Source organism: Lissotriton vulgaris, chromosome 2_1 (assembly GCF_964263255.1).
Source record: "Lissotriton vulgaris chromosome 2_1, aLisVul1.2, whole genome shotgun sequence".
Classification (NCBI taxonomy): Eukaryota; Metazoa; Chordata; class Amphibia; order Caudata; family Salamandridae; genus Lissotriton; species Lissotriton vulgaris.
Window position 1 is genome coordinate 1,823,274,545 of NC_141687.1, and position 23,112 is coordinate 1,823,297,656.

The 23,112-nt window shown below is 47.4% G+C and overlaps 1 protein-coding gene across 2 annotated transcripts in view; it reads right to left on the reverse strand.

Annotated features, from left to right (window-relative positions):
* Positions 1–23,112, reverse strand: part of SPG11 (SPG11 vesicle trafficking associated, spatacsin) — a 639,585-nt gene that overhangs the window by 352,376 nt on the left and 264,097 nt on the right. For both annotated transcript variants that reach the window (XM_086957913.1, XM_086957912.1), the window contains exon 18: positions 19,150–19,256. In XM_086957913.1, coding sequence (XP_086814039.1) covers positions 19,150–19,256 — 107 coding nt within the window. The remainder of the gene's footprint in view (positions 1–19,149; positions 19,257–23,112) is intronic.

A 23,112-nucleotide genomic window follows, 5' to 3' on the forward strand; every position in this document is an offset into this window, starting at 1 on the left:
GCAGTACCTTGCCACCAACTCACACATGATTGATGATAGGCAGCTGGGAATGTCTGATGACTGAGGTACAACTGAATATTAAGGATGAAGGACCAAGTTCAGCAGCTGACCTAAGTAGGAGAAACAATGGCCCCACTGATTCACAGCCGGAAGCCTGTTACGAGAGTACATTACAGTTCCCAGCTCTCCATGTTGGGACAAGAGACCCAGTGGCGGGAATCATTTTAAAGTCTTTTTCTCACTTTGATGCATTTGTTTGATAGATTCTAATTTTTTAATTCATTTCTGAATCTTCCATATTAAAAAGTAACTTTATTTTGTTTCTTAAAGCAGGTTTATTAGTGTGTGGGAAACAAATTGCATTTACTTTTTCAGGAGACCCAGGACAATACTAGGTCCTGATCGTGTCAATCAAAATCTTTTATCGTTGATCTCCTTGAGCTTAACCCTGCTACTGGACCCAAAACAGAGCACCAAATACACCCCTTTTGCACTTGACCCTCAGAGTAGGGAAGTAGAGCAGTCAAGGCTTGTCAAGCACCAATGAATAAATCACTGTCCAGCCAGTACTTTAGGAAACAAGAAGTACTGTATTAATACACATAACACAATCCTCTACATAATTGTTAGAAAACCAGACTCAGATGCAGATGGTGGGCTTGTGGAACAACTTATCATGGCTTTCCTGCTGCATGAAGACAAAGTGGAGTTAGAAATGGTAGACATAATCCTGAGGAGGCCCATCAAAGAGCACAAACCAGAGCACGATTCCAGGGAGAATCAATAGGTACAGAGTACAAAGCAGCATGCTATAGATGTATAGGAGTCTGACAGCTCTGAGGGTGAACAGATACTCAAGGCTGAAACCATCTGATAGAAAGAAATATTTTTGAATCCGGGATAACAGAAGAGATTAGGGAGGAGCAGGACAAAGATGAAACTACTGGAATCATAAAGATAGCATTGGAAAATATGCTGATTTACAGCTGACCCGTAGATTCTTATCATGGTATAAGTAATATGTTTGTTGTATCCTAAAAATAGAACAGCAGGATTCCCTTGTCACCAACACATAGGAAATACTAGGAGGATTTGTCGGGGCTGCTTAACTTGCTAATACTCTTGGAAGTGAGAAAGAAAGCCATGGGTTCCCCTTGTACTAGAACCAGTGGTTGGAATTCACTTTGACATGGTGGGATTGTCACCGTTAGCCCCTAGAGCTCCCCATAAAGTCAGACAATACCTACCTTTTTGTAGTACATTAAACAAGAAAGGGTTTTTGAGGTGGAGCTTTGAGTTCCACTGCCCCCATACAGCCGTGGTTCTTTTTCCAGGGCTGTGATATCCAGCAGAAGAAACAATCTCATATTCCCATAGATGAAAAAAATGAGTGTAGTTTACACTACCAATTTTCTGCATTACACCATCACCTGTCAAATAGTTTGGTTGAGAAGTTTCATAAACTTTGAAGAGCATGATGAGTGTTTTTAAAAATCCCTTGAGGAGGAAGTGGGATATCCTTTCGCCATGCCTCCCTTTTCTCTATAAGGAATGACCTCAGAAAAGCGGAAAAATCTGTTCAATTGAAGCCACCTACAGCCAACCTAACTGACCTCACTGCTTTGGTAAGCGAGGTTAGAAAACAAATCTTGCTGACCAACACATGAAAAAATTAATTATGTGCTGGGCCTCTGAAGAAAAAGGGCTAATCTCATGCACATTGCAAATGATAACCTTCACCTTACTAGCCAAGACCTCATGCATTTGTAGTCTGGCAAATTATTAATCACCAGAATGGAAGGAATCCTTAATCTAGAAGGTGATTTGTCCTGAGACTTTGGAGGTTACTTGGCATGACCGCTAGAGTATTCTAAAGACAATAAGTGCTGTCCCCTACTTGGTTTACATTGTAGCCACCTGCAGGTCCCACATGGTTAATTATGTGATTTGGATAAAGCCATACAACTAGAGGGCAGAAGTAGTAACCTAGTCTGTGGCTACAGGTAGAGCTAAGAGTAAGTCCCTCCCTGGCCTGGTTCATGGTGCAGGTAAGAATGGCCCAGTGGAGAGAGAGTGGTTCGCATTTTATCCTGTACCTGAGCATTAGCTAAGACAAAGCTGGCTCGCTTTGCCCACCTGTTCTCCCTGATCCCTAGGTAGACTCCAGTTTGTACCGATCCCTGAGAACAGTACGTTAAAAGGATGGCACACAGAATATTAAAGCGAAGCATTACAGCTGGATTGGCCAATATGTTGGAGCTTGTAATCACTCATTGCTCCCGTAGTCCGCTTCTTAGTTTACTGGTAATAGTACTTGAACAAGGGTCAACAGCTTGGCACTTTTTAAAAAAAAACTTTTTCATTTAAACAAAACAAAGCACAGTGATACAATTGATAGGTTGGCCATAATTGCGTACAATACAGCACATTTCTTCAGCCAAATGGCCATTCCAGACATATGCAAGTAGTATTTCATTAACAATCGTCATTTGTTTAACATTACGTCCCCTCCACCCTTCTGCTAAGCTTTATTGCTATTGCAGGGGACAGTCATATCTCGCCTCTGTGCATTCCATGCTGTCCATTTGCTATCCCACTTTTTGGGGTACCCTCTATTTTTAAAAACATTCTTCTCAGCTATCATCGCCCTATCCATATCTCCCACCCATCAGCTCAACAGTGGCGTTTCCCCAACTCAACATTTTTGTGCAGTATTATGTTTCGCCCGGGCCCAACCTAGTGCAACCCATGATTGTTCAGTTTGTGTTAAATCTGTTGCCTCCCAAACGTTTAGTAGGCAGAGTTTCGGGGTGGGATTTAGCTTTTTCCCCTTCTCCAGCCTCCATCCGATTTGTCACGGTGTGCAAGTAGTTTTGAATGGTCCGGCATTCCCATGGTGTATGTATGTGAAAAAGTCCCCACAAGGGAGAATTGACGATAACAGTGAGAGACAGTCAGTTTTCCCATCATCATCAAAACATTCGCAGATAAGTAAATTCGGTGTAGGATTTTAAGTTGGACCAGTGGCAGTCTCATGTGGATAGCAACTTCCCTAAGGGCGGTCAGGGCGTCCCTCCAGTCGTCATCTTCTAGTACACCCACATCAGTCTCCCAATGTTGTTTAAGTCTTGTCAAAGGATCTGGTTGATTAGTAATCAATTTTGTGTATGTTAAATAGATAGCCTTCTTGGGCATTGGGTATGATAGCAGTCTATACTCGAGTGGGGATGACTCGGGGATAGGGCCTTCCTTCTGCAGCACCGCTTTTATGGCATGTGTGATTTGCAGGTATCTGAAGGTTTCAGATGACGCTAGTTGGTATTCCTTTTGAAGTGCTATAAATGTGACCAATCCCTTATTTTTCAACATATACCTAACTGTCGAGATACCAATCAGATCCCATTTATCAAAACCGGGTTAGGTACTTAGGCAACCCAGACACGCGGGCTCCCAGAGTGGGTTCGCTAGTGTGATTGTTTTGTCCCAGCCCAGTCTTCTGTTAACTGTGTGCCAGATTTCTATTGTTCAAGCCGTGGGTCACGTAAGGCCTAGTTTTTTGGGATCTGTATATAGGGCTCTTCGATATCCCCCCTGTCCCATTAGCCATAAATCAGTGTGGATACTTGGTTCGTCCTGGGAGCTATATACCCAGCGGTTAATCACTGTTAATTGTGATGCCCAATAGTAGAGCCTAAGGTCAGGCAGAGGAATTCCACCATCGTACCAACCAGCCGCGCAATACGTGGTGCCCCACTGTCCCACAACAAAGTGTTAACCGCACTGTCAATGTCTGAGAAGTATGAATCTGGGACCTTAAATGGGGTATTTTGTAATGGTTATAGAAATTGTGGCAAAGCCAGCATTTTAAAAAGTCACCGCAATGCCATGCCAGTGTTTGACGTCCGTTCATAGACGGACCAGGGGGCTATGCAAGTTGGTTCCATAGAATTTAGCAGGAACCAGGGTTATAAATATCCCTAGATATCGCAATCCGTCATCCGCAATGGGGATATCGCACAAGTTACTACTTGTGTAACGATATATCTGTAAGAGACATTAGTTAGTGATAGATTCCTTACTTTAGAATATCCCCAGGTGTCAGACTGGATCCGGAAATTTTTGCGTAGCAATACCCCTGCGCGTCGGTAGGCGTCGTCTGCGGCTCTGCGTCCGTCGTCGGCGTCGTTAGCGCCGGAATGACGTCGTCGGAGTACTTGGACGCCGCCCATGCGCGCTAACGTCAGTTCTGAAACACAGCTTTTCCGCGCCAGATACGCAGAGCCATGATAGAACCAACACTGGTGCCATGAAACTAGGGCCCTGAAAGGAGATGACCTTAACCCTAGATATCGGTTCGCAGAACGAGGAGGATGGGTGGGTCGGTAAGGAATCTATCACTAACTAATGTCTCTTACAGATATATTGTTACACAAGTAGTAACTTGTGCATCTGAAAGAGACACGTTAGTGATAGATTCCTTACCTTAGAATAGATACCCCAGCAATACCAACCCCGGTGGTGGGTCTGCGAACCAATATCACACCAGAAAGTCCTGGAGGACGGAACGGCCAAAGAAGCCATCCCTCCGGACTGGACTGTCCAGGCAGTAGTGTCTTTCGAACGTGTGCAGCGAGGCCCACGTAGCTGCCTGGCAAGTGTCCTGTAAGGGGACTCCTCGGCCCAAGGCAGTTGTTGTTGCCGTGGCTCGAGTGGAATGAGCCCGTAATCTAGCAGGGGGCTCCTTTTTGACCACGGAGTAACATGCCTGAATACACAAGATGATCCACCGCGAAATGGTCCTCTTGTGTACTGCCTTTCCCTTCTTCGCGCCCATGTAACCAACAAAGAGTTGGTCATCCACCCGGAACTGGCGTGTGCGATCTAGGTAATAAGAGAGCGCACGTTTTGGGTCCAGACGGTGGAGCCTCTCTTCCTCTTTCGAGAGATGCGGAGGCGGAAAGAAGGTGGGCAAAGTAATGGACTGCCCGATGTGGAAGGCCGTGACAACCTTGGGCAGAAAGGAGGGTCGTGTACGCAATACCACCTTGTCCGGATGAACAGAGAGGAAAGGTGGAGTAGAAGAAAGAGCCTGGGGTGCCACATCCAGGAAATCACCTTTGTTTGCGGGCTGTTAGAAGACTTCTGCTGTCTGTCCGCCCAGCTCTACTGCTGCCTTTCGCGACACCCGCTTTGCGGGTGTCGCTCAGCTACTCCCTGAGCCCCTCCCTTCCTGGTGTGAGCGGCTCCGCAGTCGGCGGAGAGCACATGCGCTCCCAGCACAGGACGGGCCAGGTCGAGCACTCAGGAGAGAGAGTTCAGCGCGTGGAGCCTACCGGGGGACTATGAGGACCAGCATCCTCAGCGTCACACAGCTGGTGCCTCTTCCCCCGGCGGCCACGCCCCCAGCCTCCAGCTTTATCAGCGTTTGTGATCTTTGGCTGAGTGGGTGCCACATCCAGGAAATCACCTTTGTTTGCGGGCTGTTAGAAGACTTCTGCTGTCTGTCCGCCCAGCTCTACTGCTACCTTTCACGACACCCGCTTCGCGGGTGCCGCTCAGCTACTCCCTGAGCCCCTCCCTTCCTGGTGTGAGCGGCTCCGCAGTCGGCGGAGAGCACACGCGCTCCCAGCACAGGACGGGCCAGGTCGAGCACTCAGGAGAGAGAGTTCAGCGCGTGGTGCCTACCGGGGGACTGCGAGGACCAGCATCCTCAGCGTCACACAGCTGGTGCCTCTTCCCCCGGCAGCCACGCTCCCAGCCTCCAGCTTTATCAGCGTTTGTGATCTTTGGCTGAGTGGGTGCCACATCCAGGAAATCACCTTTGTTTGCGGGCTGTTAGAAGACTTCTGCTGTCTGTCCGCCCAGCTCTACTGCTACCTTTCGCGACACCCGCTTCGCGGGTGCCGCTCAGCTACTCCCTGAGCCCCTCCCTTCCTGGTGTGAGCGGCTCCGCAGTCGGCGGAGAGCACACGCGCTCCCAGCACAGGACGGGCCAGGTCGAGCACTAATGACCTCAAAAGTAGACACATTGGAGGCTGTAATGAACACAAACCGGGCTATGATACAAAAACTAACTAGTACTAGCTCAGTGGGTGTTATTACTACACAGATAGCACCAAAGACATCTCGTGTAAACAACACTCCCACCAGTAATGCCACTAACACAAAATCAATAGGGGCAGTTACCAACAGGCCCACAGGGGGGGGGGGGAGTCAAAAACTATATCCAGCAGGATAAATGAGAGCTCTTCATCACATGCTCCTAAGACGAAGGCCACTGACAAACCTAATCCTGTAGACCTCAAGGCACCAGGCCTCCTCCTCAGGTAAATTCCAACCTCAATCTCAATCTCTCCCGACAGCCTTCCCACGGAGATACAGTTACTCAGCGTATTAATACTAACCCAAGGGTGGGGAAATACAATAGGCATACCATCCCACGCGCTGATCTCCCTATGGAGGCTACACAATATACAATAGTATTAACTGGTGTTGCTCCCTTAAAACCGGGAAGTAAGGAGTCGTTTGGGGACCTACGCAATAAAGTGACCTTTTGTCTAAATAAAAACCGACCCTTGCCCCCATCCTCACCAACTCAATACTTTTTGTTAGGAGAGTTGATTGGGTGGGTCATGGCACTAAGGACCTGAAGGGAGATTGTATCCTAATCTCGTTTAGGGACCCATGGGTGGTGGATACTATTCGAAGAGAAGCTAGGTTTGCTAGACAGGGGGACGTCCAGACATTGGGGCTATCTTATTTTTACCCACACAGACAAAGTTTTATTCCAACAGGCCCTATTTTTAGACAACCCCCAGTCAGGAGACACCCTTTGGAAATAGCATCCCAAGTCCAGCAACGCCCATTCCTCTTTAATCACTTTGGCCCTCTATCTGACCTTGAGGCCATAGACTGACATTACACACCTTCTAGGATGCCCGTCCCTGTTGTTAATGATGGGGACCAATGGGGGAGGCGGAGTCAGGAGGTCCCTCAGTCTTTACATAACATAGTGGAAACCTTGGGGAATTCAGCCACAGTGGAGGTCACCATACTAGCACCTAATGATGCAATAGAGATTAGGAAGGGTGGGGACATTTCGAGGAGTATTGAGAATATTTGGGGCAGTGGGGGCGAACAGGTAATCCCTGCTGCACCAGTTCCGAAGTCCCCCCCTGTAGTTTCCATGACAGATAAAATACATATAGTATCTTGGAATATTGCTGGGGTTAAGGGCCGTATGCAGTCGGAAGACTGGTTGGAGTTTGTGGATAAATTTGACATTATCCTACATCAGGAAACTTGGGCACCCGACCCGATCTTTAGGCTGGGCTATGTCAATTTTTTTAAACCTGCGATTAGAGGGGGTAAAGGGCGTGCATCGGGGGGTTTACTGATTTGGGTGAAGCAATAACTTGGATTCCACCCCACAGAGCTATTTGTACAGACCCGGACCTTCTTATAATCAGGCTGAGTAAAGCTGGACATCGGGATTTGATTATGTTTAATATATATACTCGAGGTCTACCTGGTGGTCGCAGCCCCGCCTTGTTGAATGTATTAGATCATAATCTTGCTGAATTGGGCAGTGAAAATGTTATCCTTCTAGCAGGTGATTTAAACTGTACTTTTGAGCCGCTGTATGACATAGGGGACAGTTGGAGCTCAGCAGAGGATGCTGTTTGGGACATTCCTGACCTGCTGTCTGATAAATCTGTCAACGCGACCGAAGCAGCAGTGAACTGGATGGCCCTTTGCCTAACTCGAGGATTTCGGGCCACCAATGGCCGTACAAGATCGGACAAGGGAGCCAATTATACCTTCGATAACGGGCGAAGGAGAAGCAGTATTGATTATATTCTGTTAAAGTTGGAATACTGGCCCCTGTTAGTCGACATGGAAGTAGTATCCCGTCCAGAAAGCGACCATAATCCTCTGTCACTTCAACTAAGGTTACCAGGCATAAAGAGACTGGAGGAGCCTGGTGCCTCACGGACAGGGGATGTCGTCTTAACCAATGATAGGAAGAGGTTAAAATGGTCCAGGATTGTGGAGGATGAAACTCTATGGGACAATATTAACACTGTGGTTACAAATGTGCTTAATGAAATGTCGAAACATGATTTGTTGGGGGGTAGCCCGGAAATGGCCAACAATATTATTAATCTTCACAACTGCTGTTTTGACTAGTTAAAATCCCTACTCTCTCTCCCGTGTCGGAAGGTATCCACCAAAGCAAATGCCCAACACCAGAAATGGTATAATAAAAAATAAATGCAGGGAGGCCCACACACACCTTATTAAAGCAATCAAATCTCGAGATATGGGTGTAGTCAAAGCAGCTAGGCTGCAATATAGGAAAATACAGTGGGAAGCCAAACGGGAGTGGGAGGACAAGTATTGGTTGGACCTCCTGGATGCCTCCAACTCGAACAATCCGACTAAATTCTGGGACCTGGTTAAGTGGGGGAAGGATTCCGATCTGCGCACCCCTGCAAATCATATACCTCCTGAAGAGTGGGTAACTTTTTACTCAGCCCAATTTAGCGTTGAGAACATTAACTCCGCATATACTCTGGGTGAAGTACACCCGACACATACTTTCGGGGAGAAATTAATCTTCTCAGAAACTGAGGTTGATCTTGCACTAAGCTTGACTTTCCGAGGGAAAGCGCCGGGAATGGACCTCATCCCCGCCGATTTGTTTAAAGCTAACCCCGCCTTGTGGTTGCCCTATATAACTAAGATTGCCAACTCACTAGCTAAAGGAGCAAGTATACCCAAGTCCTGGAAGGGGGCTGAGATAATACCAATATTTAAAAAGGCGATAGGTCCATTCCAGGTAACTATCGCCCGATTAGCCTCATTGACTCCATACAAAAAATCATTGCGCGCATGGTCTTGGGCAGGGTACAGGGCTGGATTGAATCTGAGGACATATCTCCTATGCAGGCGGGCTTCAGATCGGGCATAAGCACCATTGACCAGGTGTTCAGATTTTGTCTGATCTACTGGAAAGTGGTTTTGCTTGGTGGCGGTACCATCTTTGCGGCATTCATCGATCTGAAGTCCGCCTTCGATCTCCTGCCAAGGGCCAAACTGTGGGGAGTTTTGAGAAGATTGGGAATACCATCGGAACTACTTGACCTAATAATTAAACTACACGAGGACAACTACGCGAGGGTGAGGTGGGGAGGCCAGGGACAAGTGACGGAATCCTTTCCGGTAACTCGAGGCGTCCGTCAGGGGTGTGTCCTGGCACCAACACTCTTCCTCTTGTTTATTGATCAAGTGGTGAAATTCTTTTCAAGTACTCCCACCGATGCCCCAATGTTGGCAGGGACAAGGTTCCCGATGCTCATCTTCGCCGATGACACTCTACTCCTCTCCAGAACACGTTGCGGATTACAACGGGCGTTGGACCGCTTTGAGGAGTTCTGTGCCATAAACGATCTTAAGAAGAACGTGGGCAAAACGAAGTTTATGGTCCTTACGAAAAACCACCCTGTCCGGAGCTCTGTAAGCATGAGTGGAGTCAATCTAGAGCAAGTTGAGGCTATGACATACTTGGGGGTCACTCTAGATAGCCGCCTAAGATGGAAAGATCAAGTCGGTGCGCAACATCTCAAGCTTGCCCGACTCACTGACTGTTTAATAAAGGAGCAGAGGAGATCCATCACTAAGCGGGTTACCCCAGCTCTCAAGATTTATGACGCCAAGATTAGCACTGCAATCTTATATGGCGCAGATCTTTGGGGCCACATGGACCTCTTAATTCTGTTTAAAACCCAATGTAAGTTCCTACGGAACTTAGTAGGACTACCCCAGTCGTCCCCATCCATCCCTCTCTGTTTGGATCTGGGATGTCCTCCGATTAATGAGATGGCCAGATTCAGACTGGTGGCCTTTTGGAGGCGATTATGGACCTCCCCGGACCTGACCCTATTTGCGAAAGAACTGGCAGAAGTCAGGTCAATTGGAGGTTCTGGGAAAATTCCCTGGCTTCAAGCGGTAAAAACAATCTGGTAGATATGGGGTTAAAACAGCTATGGATAGCCCCCTTAACTAATGCCTTTCCCTCCAACCAAGAATTTAAAGCACTGTATTGGGCCTCGCTCCGCCAAAATCGAGTTACAGTCTCCAGCTCTACCAGTCTCACGGGTAGGTTCCTGACTTTCAAGTTGGATCCGTCCCGTGAACTTTACTGGGATATTATCACCAAATCGCTGGACAAGAAACTCTACCATCAGTTTCGGGTAGGAGCCCTGCCATTGAACACCTTTACACACAAATGGTCCATTGGTGTTTCGGTTTTCTGTGGAGATTGCCCAGGTCAGGAGGAATCAGAAGGCCACTTTTTATTTGCCTGCCCCAGCTACTCGGCGCCGTGCACTAAATGGCTATAACCACTGTTTCAGCGTCTTCCCTTTAGACAATCTGCAGAGGCCATCTGGGCGCTAAAAACTAACACCTCTGAGGTGTTTGTAGTGAGTCTAGCTAGGTATCTGGGGTGGGCTTGGATCATCAGGTCAAAACATCTGACAAATTTTTGATAGTGTCCTCTGCCGCCCCACTATAAGGTTACTTGTATTTCTGCTGTAAACATACGACTGCACCCTAAGCACCCTATATTTGGAATGGTTTTTTACTAAATGTTTGCGATTAGAATGTATTTGCTAAATCTCTATGTTTATATCAGGTTTCTCATTTAAGATGTTTAATACTTTTTTAACTTATTTTAATAATTTCTGGTTTAGTTTAGCATTGTATAGTCTACCTTAGTTTAATTCATTTTAATCTGATTTTTTTGATCAGTGTTGCACTGTTTTGTCTATAAAATCGAATTTAGCTGTTGCTGTAGTAACATTTTAACCAATAAGAATTACAATTGTATAAGGATCAGATTACCTACAAACAAGTAATTTATTTATTAATGTGTGTTACAATGTTTCTTTTATGATTTATTTTTAAATCGAAATAAAGACTTGAAACCTGAAGAGCCTGGAGCTCACTCACTCTCTTGGCAGAGGTGATGGCAGCCAGGAAAGCAGTCTTCAGGGTGAGAAGACGGAGAAGACAGTTATGGAGCGGCTCAAAGGGAGCACACATTAGATAAGTGAGTACAAGATTCAAGTCCCACTGGGGCATCACGAAGGGAACAGGAGGGAACATGTGTGTGATGCCCTTCAGAAATCTATTTACAATGGGGGACTTGAATAAGGAAGGCTGATCAGGAAGCCGTAAGAAGGCGGAAAGAGAAAAGGTACCCCTTAAGAGTGCCCAGATCAGAGCCCTGCTGAAAGGGGTGCAGAGAGAGGGTCCACAGCCTTTGCTGTGCACCATGCCACAAATCTGTTCCGCCTGCAGGCGTATACCGACTTTGTGGAGGGACGCCTGGCAGCCAGAATGATATCACAGACTTCGGGAGGCAAGTCAAATGGCCTCAACTGCCGCCGCTCAATCTCCAAGCTTGTAGGTGGAGACTGGACAGGTTCGGGTGCAGGACCGTCCCCTGCTGCTGCGACAGAAGGTCCTCCCAAAGAGGCAGACGAATCGGGGGATCGACTGACATGCTGAGTAGCTCGGGGTACCAGTATCTTCGTGCCAAGTCCGGAGCCACAAGGATAACCTGGGCCCGGTCGAGCCTGATCTTCAGCACTCTGGGCAGAAGTGGTATCGGCGGAAAGGCGTACAATAGACCGCAACTCCACTCGTGACGAAAAGCGTCTCCAAGCGAGTGCCGCCTTGGAAATTCCAACGCGCAAAACAGATGACATTGCGCGTTCTCTTCTGTGGCGAATAGATCTAACCAAGGCTCTCCCCATTGCTGAAAGAGGCCTTGCGCCATGTCCGAGTTCAGACGCCATTCGTGATCCATCATGCACCGACGGCTGAGTTCGCCCGCCCTGGCATTCAGAGAGCCTGCCAGGTGTTGAACCACCAGGGTCACGCCCTGACGTTCCAGCCACTGCCAGAGGCGCAGAGCCTCCTGGCAAAGGGTCCACGACCCCACCCCGCCTTGTTTGTTACAGTACCACATGGCGGTGGTGTTGTCCGTGAACACCTGCACCACACTCCCCCGGACAGAGGAGAGGAATGCCTTCAGTGCTAGACGAATCGCCTGCAGCTCCAAAAGGTTGATGTGGAGCCGGGACTCCGCCGGAGACCAGAGGCCTCTGATCTCCGCCTCTCCCATGTGGCCTCCCCAGCCCTGGAGGGACGCGTCCGTCACAACCACGTGCTCTGGATGGGGTAGGGAGAGGGATCTGCCATTGACCCAATCGCGGTCCGTGAGCCACCACTGCAGTTGTCTCGCAGTGCCCTCCGAGATCAAGACATGGTCGAACAGGTTGCCCTGATGCTGGGCCCACTGAAACTTCAGGTCCCACTGCAGAGCCCGCATCCGCCACCGGGCGTGATGCACCAGAAGGATGCAGGAGGCCATAAGCCCCAGAAGCTGCAGCGTCAACCTGACCGAGACTCGGGATAAAGGCTGAAAGATGGGAACCAGAGCCTGTATATCCTGAACCCACTGTTCGGGTGGGTAAACCCGAAACTGCGCCGAGTCGAGAACCACTCCGATGAAGAAGAGCTTCTGAGAGGGACACCGGTGCGACTTCGGCACATTGATGGAGAACGCCAGAAAATGCAGGAGGTCGGCCGTAGTCTGGAGGTGGCTGATGACTGTCTGGGGCGAGCCCACCTTCAACAACCAGTCGTCTAGGTAGGGGAAGACTGATACCCCTAACCTGCGCAGATGAGCTGCGACCACAGCCATCACCTTCGTGAACACCCGTGGGGCGCCGGTAAGGCCGAAGGGGAGCACGGTAAACTGAAAGTGCTCTTGGCCTACCGTGATCCGCAGGTAACGCCGGTGGGCCGGCAGGACGGGGATGTGGAAATAAGCGTCCTGCAAGTCCAACGCTACCAGCCAGTCTTCTGGGTCCAGGGCAGCTAGGACCTGAGCCAAAGTCAGCATCTTGAACTTCTCCTTCCGGAGGAAGCCGTTGACGTTCCGCAGGTCCAAGATAGGGCGTAGGCCCCCTTTGCCCTTCTTGGGTACCAGAAAGTAGTGGGAGTAACATCCACACCCTACTTCTGGCCCAGGAACGCGCTCGATGGCCCCCTTGGCCAAGAGGGCCGTGACTTCCTCTTGCAGAAGTTGCAAGTGATCCCCCGACACGCGGTGGCATTGCGGTGGCATGGATGGAGGGGTCGCCTCGAAGGGGAGGGAGTAGCCCCTTCGGACGATCTGCAGCACCCACCTGTCCGATGTGATAGTGCGCCAGTGGGAGAGGTGATGCGAACCCTGCCACTGGCATCGCCAGTGGCAGGGTTCGCCATCGCCCTGCCCAGTGAGTCCGTTGTATCCAGCCCACACCGGATGGAATAACGCGCGGCATCTCGCCCCTCCGCAAGGGTTTGGGCGAGTTTAGCCCAGACCTCCTCCGGACATTGTGGCAGCACGTCCGCAACCGCGTCCCACAGAGTGTGGGTGTAGCGGCCCAAGAGACAGGCGGTATTAACAGACCGCAGCCCTAAGCTCACAGACGAGAACACCTTCTTCCCGAACTGTTCGTATCTCTTGGATTCCCTGTTGGGCGGGGCCGACGGGAATGCGGTCTGGGAATTTGAGACCTGGATGACCAGGCTCTCGGGGGTGGGGTGGGTGGACAAAAAGCATGGGTCGCCGGGGCCGGGCGGTAGCGTCTGGCCACGTTCCTATCCACAGGCGGACCTGTGGCGGGCTTGGACCAAGTGCCCACAAGAACGTCACACAAGGCCTCACTGAACGGCAGCAGAGGCTCGCTGGAGCTTGACTGCGGTTTGAGGACCTCGTGAGGAGGTTAGTCCTCACGGCCGCGACGGGGAGCTCAAGGTTTAAGGCCTTGGCTGCCTTCGTCAACACTACGATATATCTAGACCCCTCCTCCGAAGCCACAGTCGGAGGGGAGACAAATCCAGTGTCTGGCGATGTGTCAATACCACTGGCCTCCCCAAGCTTGTATGTCCAGTCCTGTTGAGACTGGCACTCCCGTGCCAGAGGGTCCTCGGACCCCTCCCAATCTTCCTCGTCACCTGTGTCCTGTAAAACAGTATTAGTAGACAGGGCCTCCTCATAGAGATAAAAATCCCCAAAGGCCGACGGAATCGGCGCCCAGCTGCGCCAGAGTCGGACCGCAGGAAACATTGGGGACGGCATCCACAGTGGGTGCCGGGGGCGAAACCCGTGGTGCCGACGCCGGTGAGGTCGTGAGGTCGACCGGCGACGACCCGGATCCGGAACCGGATCCAGTGAGGTCCTGCGGCGCCGGGACCCAAGTCGCCGGCGGCGCTGGGGCCGAAGCACCCGCGTTGGGGCCGAAGCACCTGACCCGCTAGGACCTCCAGTCAGGACCGTTGGGCCCAGAGGCGCCACGGAACCCGACTGAGGAGGCAGGGACCTCATGGCCATGAGGTACCGCTCGATCTCCTCCGGCGTCGCGCCGTGCCCAGGGACCCAAAGGTGTGGGGCAGGCGGCGACGCTTGCGACTCCCACGGAGCCGCGTGGGCGTTGTCGCCCGAGCCCCCGGCCGCATCGTGCGAGCGTCGGGGTGGGTCGGAGGAACGATGACGTCTCTCCGACCTCTCATGCCTCTTACCTGAGGACTTGGATCCCGACGACCGGTGTCCACTCCCGGAGCTGCGATGACTCCGCCCCCGCGACCTGTCCCTCGACCTCCCGTGGGACCGGGACCGGTACCTGGAGAGGCGAGGGGCCGACTGCCGGAGCTCGAGCCGCTTGCGGGACCGCTCCCTCCTAGCCTTCGACGTCAGGTCCCGGCAGTCGGAGCAGGTGCGGTCGTCATGATCGAGGCCTAAGCACTTCAGGCACCGGCGATGGGGGTCCGTCACCGACATCAGTCGGTCGCACTTCGAGCAGGGTTTGAACCCGGGCATCGCTACCGGCACCGATGGAGTCGAAGACTCGAAGAAAAAGAACGATCAAAAAGATCAAAAGTTTAGTAAAAAAATGACTAGGGGTAGAGCTTCTCCGGATCTGCTGGCGCGGAAAAAAGAAGAACTGACGTCAGCGCGCATGGGCGGCGTCTAAGTACTCCGACGATGTCATTCCGGCGCTAACGACGCAGACGACGGACGCGGAGCCGCAGACGACGCCTACCGACGCACAGGGGTATTGCTACGCAAAAATTTCCGGATCCAGTCTGACGCCTGGGGATATTCTAAGGTAAGGAATCTATCACTAACGTGTCTCTTTCAGATGTAGTCTTTCGGCAATTTGGGTCTAGGGCTATACACTGGGAATAGCTGTGATTTAGAACAATTTTTCGTACAGCCCGAGTGGTTACCAAATATGCAGAATATATGCAGTATGCGGTGAATTGAGGACGCTAGGGAAGCCATATATAATAAAATATCATCTGCATAGAAGGATAATCTGTCCTCATGTTGGTCTGTCAATTTTAATCCCTGTATCAAAGAGTCCTCCCTAACCCATACTGCCAGGGGCTCACTGTTGTGATGTATGTCAATTAACTACTAGTTGTGCAATTTGGTCTGTATCTAAAAGCTTGATCCATCTTATAAACATTGGTCCACTCTTTCCAACATTGCAAATAGGTATGTTATGTTAACAAAATTTATAACGCGCACGGCTACTCATGAGTGTCCCGGCGCGAGAACTAGTTAGAAAGAAACGGAATGGAATTGAGAAAGAGTGTTCTTAGGCAAACAGTAGAGTTTTTAAATCTTTTTTCGAACATGGATGGGTCTTTAATACTGCGTAGTTCAAGGGGGGAGAGAATTCCACGCCTCAGCCGCTTTGAAGGATAGAGAACTCCCTTCAATCCTTGTCCGCCGAAAGCGAGGAATCGATGCTAGGCACTGTGAGTCAGAGCGCAGTTGCCTTTGTGGAATATAGAAACTAAACCGCTTCCTTAGATAAAGAGGCCCTCGACCGTAGGGAGGTGAATGGGCCATCGTAAGAGCCGGAAATTTCACTCTTTGGGCCACTGGAAGCCAGTGCAAATCCCGCAGATGTTGTGTAACGCTGGACCAACCCGGAATACCCATCAAGGCTCGTGCCACATTATTCTGGATGAGCTGGAGTTTCTTAAGCTGGTATCCTAGTAGGCCAATATAAAGTGCATTGGCATAGTCTAGAGGGCTACGAATCAATGCAATGATTTATGAACAACAATTTCCTCAAGAGCTTCCAGAAAATCACAGGGGGTGCAGGAGGTCGGTAAATCACCATGCCGCCCAGCGTAAAATACGGCGAGATAATAATAGAGAAGTCAAGAGCTTCGCCTCCTCCAACTGTGAAGACCTCGCCCCTCCGGAGATCCCACTTGTCTCTAAATACAACGGCAACCCCCCCCTTCCTATTTAACGATCGGCCCTGGAAATCTTATATCCGCTTGGAATAGCGCATTCAATATAGGGTTGGAGAACTCATTGAACCAAGTTTCTGTAATAACAATTGTTCATCTGAGAGCAATTCAAATAATTTCCGGGGGTGTTTCACCACAGAACGTGAATTGATCAGTGCAGCCTGAATGGTGTGCTGTTTTGAGGGGTTGGCTGTTCTGGGACCCTGGAATTTGGGATTGATCTCATTTGTGTGTAGATGGAAATTACAAGTATCACAAGTAAGATACTGATTATCTTTAATAGCCCATCCACCTACACACTTACCACTGTTATGGAGCAGCGCATGCAGATCCTTGTGGCTGTAGATAGGACCAGAGCTGGTCACCTCTGCAGGCAAACCGGCAGCAAGGCTGGCGCTGGACGCTCCCGGGATGCGGACAGGCGCAGACGGGCTTGCCTTAGGCACGCCAGCGGCGTGTCCGCGCAGCGTGCCTATTTGAAAGCATTACCCGGTGGAAACTAGAGCGCTGCCTGCCAAAGATGGCGGCCTCTATTGTCGATCTGAGCCTACCCGGAAGAGTAGTAAGAGAGTACTCTAAAGTGACTTGTGCATGAAATAATGCAAATAGCAGATGTCTGCTCAATTTAAAGAGGTTTTCGTTTTCCACTTATCAGAGTTTAGGCAGAGTACAAATTCAGAAGTTAATTTTTATAAAAGCAGCAGTGACGAAAATGGTAACAATTATAACAAGGCTAAAATCACAGTATGGTGATAGACACAGTAAACAATGAAATAAGAATAGCTAAAACTCGGTTGTGCTTTACAAACAAACGTGCATGTAAGACACAGTGCAAACCCCCACTTCAAGCTGTTTCTAATGGACCATTCGATAGTGTCAAAGGCCATTTTAGCATCCAGTGACAGCAGGGCTACATCTTCCCGAAAAGACCGGCCCTTTTGAGAGATCTATCAGCATCTCAGTTCGGTTACAAAGAATGTTGCCTACCCCCATTCCTCAAGCTCATATGTTCATGGATCATTTGGGCACTGCAAACTACCTTAGTGATCTTTATTTAACCATCATCTGCTGAAAAGAAACTGTATTGTCTATACTAACTTACGGTCATGCCCTTTGGGTTGAAGAATACTTCAGCCACCTTCCAGAGGCAGATGATATCTGATCTGACTGACCTAGAGGTGCTCAATCTTGCTTGTTTAATGAAAAAGCAGTATTAAGTGATGGCTGAAAACAACACTTTGGACACCTTCAAAGGGACTTGGCTACATCGCGGAAAGCCAAACAAACTATTAAGGCTATCAACACCAGGCTTGTCACTTTTCAGTACCATAGAAATCGGATCCCAGGAGATCAAAATGGAGATTGTGCTATAAAAGAAGGTTCACACTGCTCAGACCAACTTAAGTCTATGTTTTGCTGAGTGTTATTACTAGTGCACAGCCAACTATGAGACCAGTGGTGCCATCTCACAACCGAGGCAATGAGAGAACACTCCAAGAAAGTTATCTGGACAGTGGGTTGTCAGAAGACATTTAAAGACTCGAAAGAGGTGTTAAGCCAAGCACCTGTAATTAAAGAAGATGGCCGACAGTCATCCCTTTGTAATGATTTAGTAAAGGATTCTGAGCTACCTTCAACCAACTCAATGACATGGGTATGAGGCATTCAAGTGTGTTTGTCAATTGAAGATTGTTACCCAGACAGCAGGAGTGGTATGCCACTGCATGTGCCACAAAGGGCTTCAGAACATACATGTTTAGGAGAACTAGTCCAGACAACCACAAAAACATACAGTGGCGATTGTGATAAAAGCAAAAACTCTTAGCTTCTGTGCTTGTCCATATCCTTGCAAGTGTTGAGCGTCACTGTAAAACATAAGGCAGGGACGTCTCATGGAAATACAGGCATGCTATTTCTCTGACTTTCCTAATCAGATGGGCAACACTCTCTTGGCCAGTGGTAACTCTGGGGCTTCCACCGAGTAGCATTAGAAAATGGCATAATTTGTGTCGACGTCATTTGCAATTTAGTATCATTTCAAGAGTTCAGAGGAAATCGATAATTCATTAGGTATTAAAAGAGATTTATTTGCTGCATTTCTCGCCCTTTATTGTTATAGCAGTGAGGGTTAGACAGGCAACATGAATGTATCATCTTCAAGGCAGTGTACACAGGGCCTTCTGGAAGGTATTGAAAGTAATACTGCAAGTGTGGGTTGTCAATATGCAGTGAAGACCATTGAAGATATAATAGTTCTGTTTGTGGTCTATATGTCAAATTTTATTGCAGACTGTGTGTGATGTGTTTGAAGTTCACAATACCAAACAAAAAGAAGGAAATACAAAGAGACACACCCGACTTACACCTCTTCACTCTAGTGGAGTGAAGACAATATTCAGAGGGGAGTGCAAATATTGTAAAATACAGAACAGAGCAGAATGTTGGCGGAGTGAAGATACAATACAGAGTTTAAAGAAATATTTGGGACCATGTATGAAAAAGGAACATAGAACAGAAGTAAGTGTAAGGAGAGAAGAAAGGTAGGACAATCAAAGAATACACAGGCGCAATAAGGGATAAAGAACAGAGGTACTAGAGATAGTAAAGGAAAGTAGAAAAAAGGGGTAGATAAAGGCAGGAAATGGAGGGGGAAGATGGAGATAAGTATGCAGTGAGATGTGGGGTACTCGGCAAGCTGATCTTTAATTTTTTTTAAGCAGCTTCTGAAATCTCCACTCTGAACCTGTTGCTCACCTTCAGAATTCATGGCGACACTGCGGATTTGCACCAGAAACTCAAACCAGGGATGTGCCTTATGAACATCTCGGCTTCTCAATATTGCACAATCAGCTGGGGTCAAACTGTGAAAGGAGATGTGGAAAATGAGTGACTGCCAATTACCACAGTCGCAGAGACTTTACAATATCAAGCTACTACACATCAAAAGACTCTCACAGGAGGAACCCCAATTGCAGTGGCATCCTTTGTGAATCCTATTACTGGTACATTGCTTTTGTTATGCTTTTTAGGTGACCATTTGCAACTACCTTCCTTGAGTTATCCTCCTCTGCACAGACATTTGTACATCTTCATGTTTGGCAAAGTACTGAACAGAGCAGGATTTTCATAACACTGGTATCATTCCCCTTGGTATTATTTCCACAGTCCCTCTTCTTCAAGATTGATAAAAAAATGTCCTTCCCGGCTGGAGAGGTACTGGAGGACAGGGTTCTTAGCAAAATAAACAGAGTTAAAGTAAACCTGAGTTCATGTATGGCTTAGTCTACACCTAGGCTTTGGCCTAATGGCTAGGGCGATCGACCTGGGAGCTGGGGAACAGGATTCGAGTCTCGGCAGGGATGCTAATCATTCTGTGATTCTGGGCAAGTCTCCCGCGCCTAACATAAAAATGAATCTGTCCATCTGTAACGTAACTGGTGCTCATGCAAAGCGCTCGGATGCCTCTGGGGTCTAGTTTGCGCTATATAAAACTCAAAACACAAAAAAAACATCTCCTAGGCCCAGGACCCCGATCCGCTTCCCTTAGATCAGTACACCTAATGTACTATGAAGTTACCTAGATGTTTTCACAGCTGCTTCAGTCACAGGGTTAATTCCTGCCCCAGGGTTCTCTTATAAAATAAAAGATTTAGGTTCCTCGGGGTGTATGTCTAGTAAGGAGACCGATATCTTTTATGAACATTTCCAATATAACAATATTGGCCACAGTGATCACTATATTCTAGCAACTAGCACAATGGTCCTATAATGGGGATAATTCGCTAGTCCAGAAACGTAAATTCTATTTTTATGTGTTCTGTACTTTATTAATATTTTTTTTAAAGCCAGTTTCTACATAAAAGTTATTAAAGGACTGCATTCAAGTTATTAACTGTTATTTGAAGTTACATTGTTAGAGTTTTTAACCAAACACATGCTCTGGGAGTAAACCTTGACCCAGTAATTTTAAAAGTTACTGACCCCCAGAGACTCCAAGAAAAGGCCTCAATGCTAAACATTAAATAATCCCATATTGCTGTTGATAATTGTGTTAAGTGCTGTAGAAGTAATGCAAAACTGTGACTTTATCTGAAAACCCTAGTAAAAGTTACATTTAACAAGAACTTGAAAACCAATAGGTTGGTGACACCGCAAACCACTAAAGAAACCCACCGACTTCTGAAAGTGCCCTCAGTCTTTCGACAGACACTGGAGGTTGGTCATAGGAAGTTTAAATTTCCCTCTGCTACTCCTTGTTCACAATCTGAGGGTCCCAGCTTTCGAGGATTTATCTCCCTCAAGGATTTAAAGAGTCTCCCACAGTCTTTTTCAAAAGTTTTAATGAAGGATTTGGACAGATAGTTTTCACCCAGGGTCTACTTTAATATAATATTTTGATGATGTATTGTTGGCATCTGTTACTCTAGAGCAGTACAAGGAGGACTCAGTCTACCTCCTTAATGAACTGGCTAAGAAGGGGCACAATGCTTCAAAAGATATACTACCTTCCCTAAGGACTGTTGTTTCTCGAACACCACTCACAAGGAGGTTAGGAAAATTTCAGTTGTGGTTCGTGATCTTGTTATCCAGGGTACATCGCTACATCCATAAGACACTTTGGCATCATCCCTTAGGGGAAAAGAGAAGCAAGCAGGCAGCTTCAACTGCCCCAGGTTCTTCTCAGTGCTAATTCCCACATATGGAATGACTGTTGCTTTAGATAAGAAGAAATAACAAAATCCACACAATAGCTTTAGGATCACTCCGAGAACGGCTAGATGCCCATGCCAAGATGGTGATCAAAAATAGAATGGCTTTAGTGTATCTATTAGCTGCCAGACGGGGAGAGGGGTTCTGACACTGTCAGGACCAAATGCTGCACTTACCTTCCCAGCACTTCTCTTACCATACATGAGCAAATAGATATTATTATGTAGGGTTTAACAAAATTACATGAAATGTTAAGCAACCAAGACCTAAGTAATAAGGCATCTGGACAGGGTTGGGGGAGTTTCCGTCACCTGGGGTATGCCAAAACCTTTAAATGAAATACTAAGCTGCCAAAACCAAAGAAATAACTGTAGCTGAACATGGCAGGGGGAGGTTTTTGGACCAATGAGGTATTCGCTGTATAAGCATGCGAGCCTTTGTGAACATTTAGAGAGATGCCTACCTGTGACCAAGGCTGGATGAAAAGTCGAAATGTGTTGGGATTAATGGCGAAAGGTCTATTAGTGAACAGCTTGCAAATCTCACTTGTTGAACTAAAGCGCTTTGATTCCTTTTCAAATTTTGGAGTTAACGTATTTCTTTCTAAGCAATGTGTATGGAATATATACAGGATTCTTTGTTTCCCAAACGTCGAAGCCGCCCTGCTTGAGCCTGAGGCTCTTTACTTGGTGGACACTGTGTAGATATATATATATATATATAGATATATATATATATATATATATATATATATATATATACATATATAATAATATATTCGATAATCTCTCTCCACAAGGAAATATATTATATATATATATATATATATATATATATATATATATATATATATATATATATATATATGATCTGCTCATAGGACTATAAGTACCAGCATGCCGCTGGATGTGATGACGATGCCACGCCCACTGAGGGCGGTGTTTCATTCAATCAAATAAAAGAAGAATGAAGCGAGCAGTTGATGTTTTCTTTACCCCCCTGCCCAGTCCTGGAAGAAGAGGCGTACCAGCCTCGAAACACGTCGACTATTGGGAAAAATGCTTGGCAGGCGAATTCTCGAGTGACAGAGAGGCAAGCAACACGGAAAGTGGGGAGAGCGCTGTGTGCCTTCTCAGAGCGCAAGGGCTCATTGGTGGATCATATATATATAACGGATGTTATCCGAGGCCCTATTTTACCCAAGTCACCGGCCATTACTTTCAGGGAGGCTCCATCCATGAAAGATCTTTTGGATAAAACACAACCTGAGCTCCCACCTAAGACTTCCTGGCTTACCAAACCAGGTTTTTTTAGGTGCACATCGTGCCGGGCTTGCACTTTTGCTGTTAATGGTACCCATTATACTTCAGCTTTTAGTGAGAAACCTATATCAATAAAAGAACATCTTACTTGTCGCAGCGATTTTGTGGTTTACCAACTTACCTGCACATGCTCACTTTCGTATATTGGTAGCACAAAGCTGCAAGCTAACCAACGTATCTTGCAGCATATACGGGCAATAGTGAACTCTGACATGAATTATCCGGTGGCTCGCCACTTCAAGGCAGTGCATGATAAAAAACGTAAAGATCTAAAATACACCTTATTGTGCTCAGTTGCTAATCCTGGCCGTGGTGGTGACCGTGAAAAACTTTTGAGGCAAAGGGAAGCATATTTAATTCTGTTGCTTGATACGAGATCACCTAATTGTTTGAATGCTTTTGATGAATTACACAATTTTTTATAAATGTGTTGATTTTTTGAATTATCTGTCTCTTGAGGTTAACATTGTCTGTTTGAAAATGAACTGAAGAGTAAATTCACAATCATGATGACATTTTATACAATATAGCGAACGCCATATTATAGGTTCTAGAAGGTTTTCAACCGTCTGAATTTTAACATATCATTTATTGAAAATATGATTTTTCTTTCACGTTTTTTGGCACTTGCACTTTATATAACCAAGCATTGAGAAATAGATATGTCATAGATGAACAAGTAAGA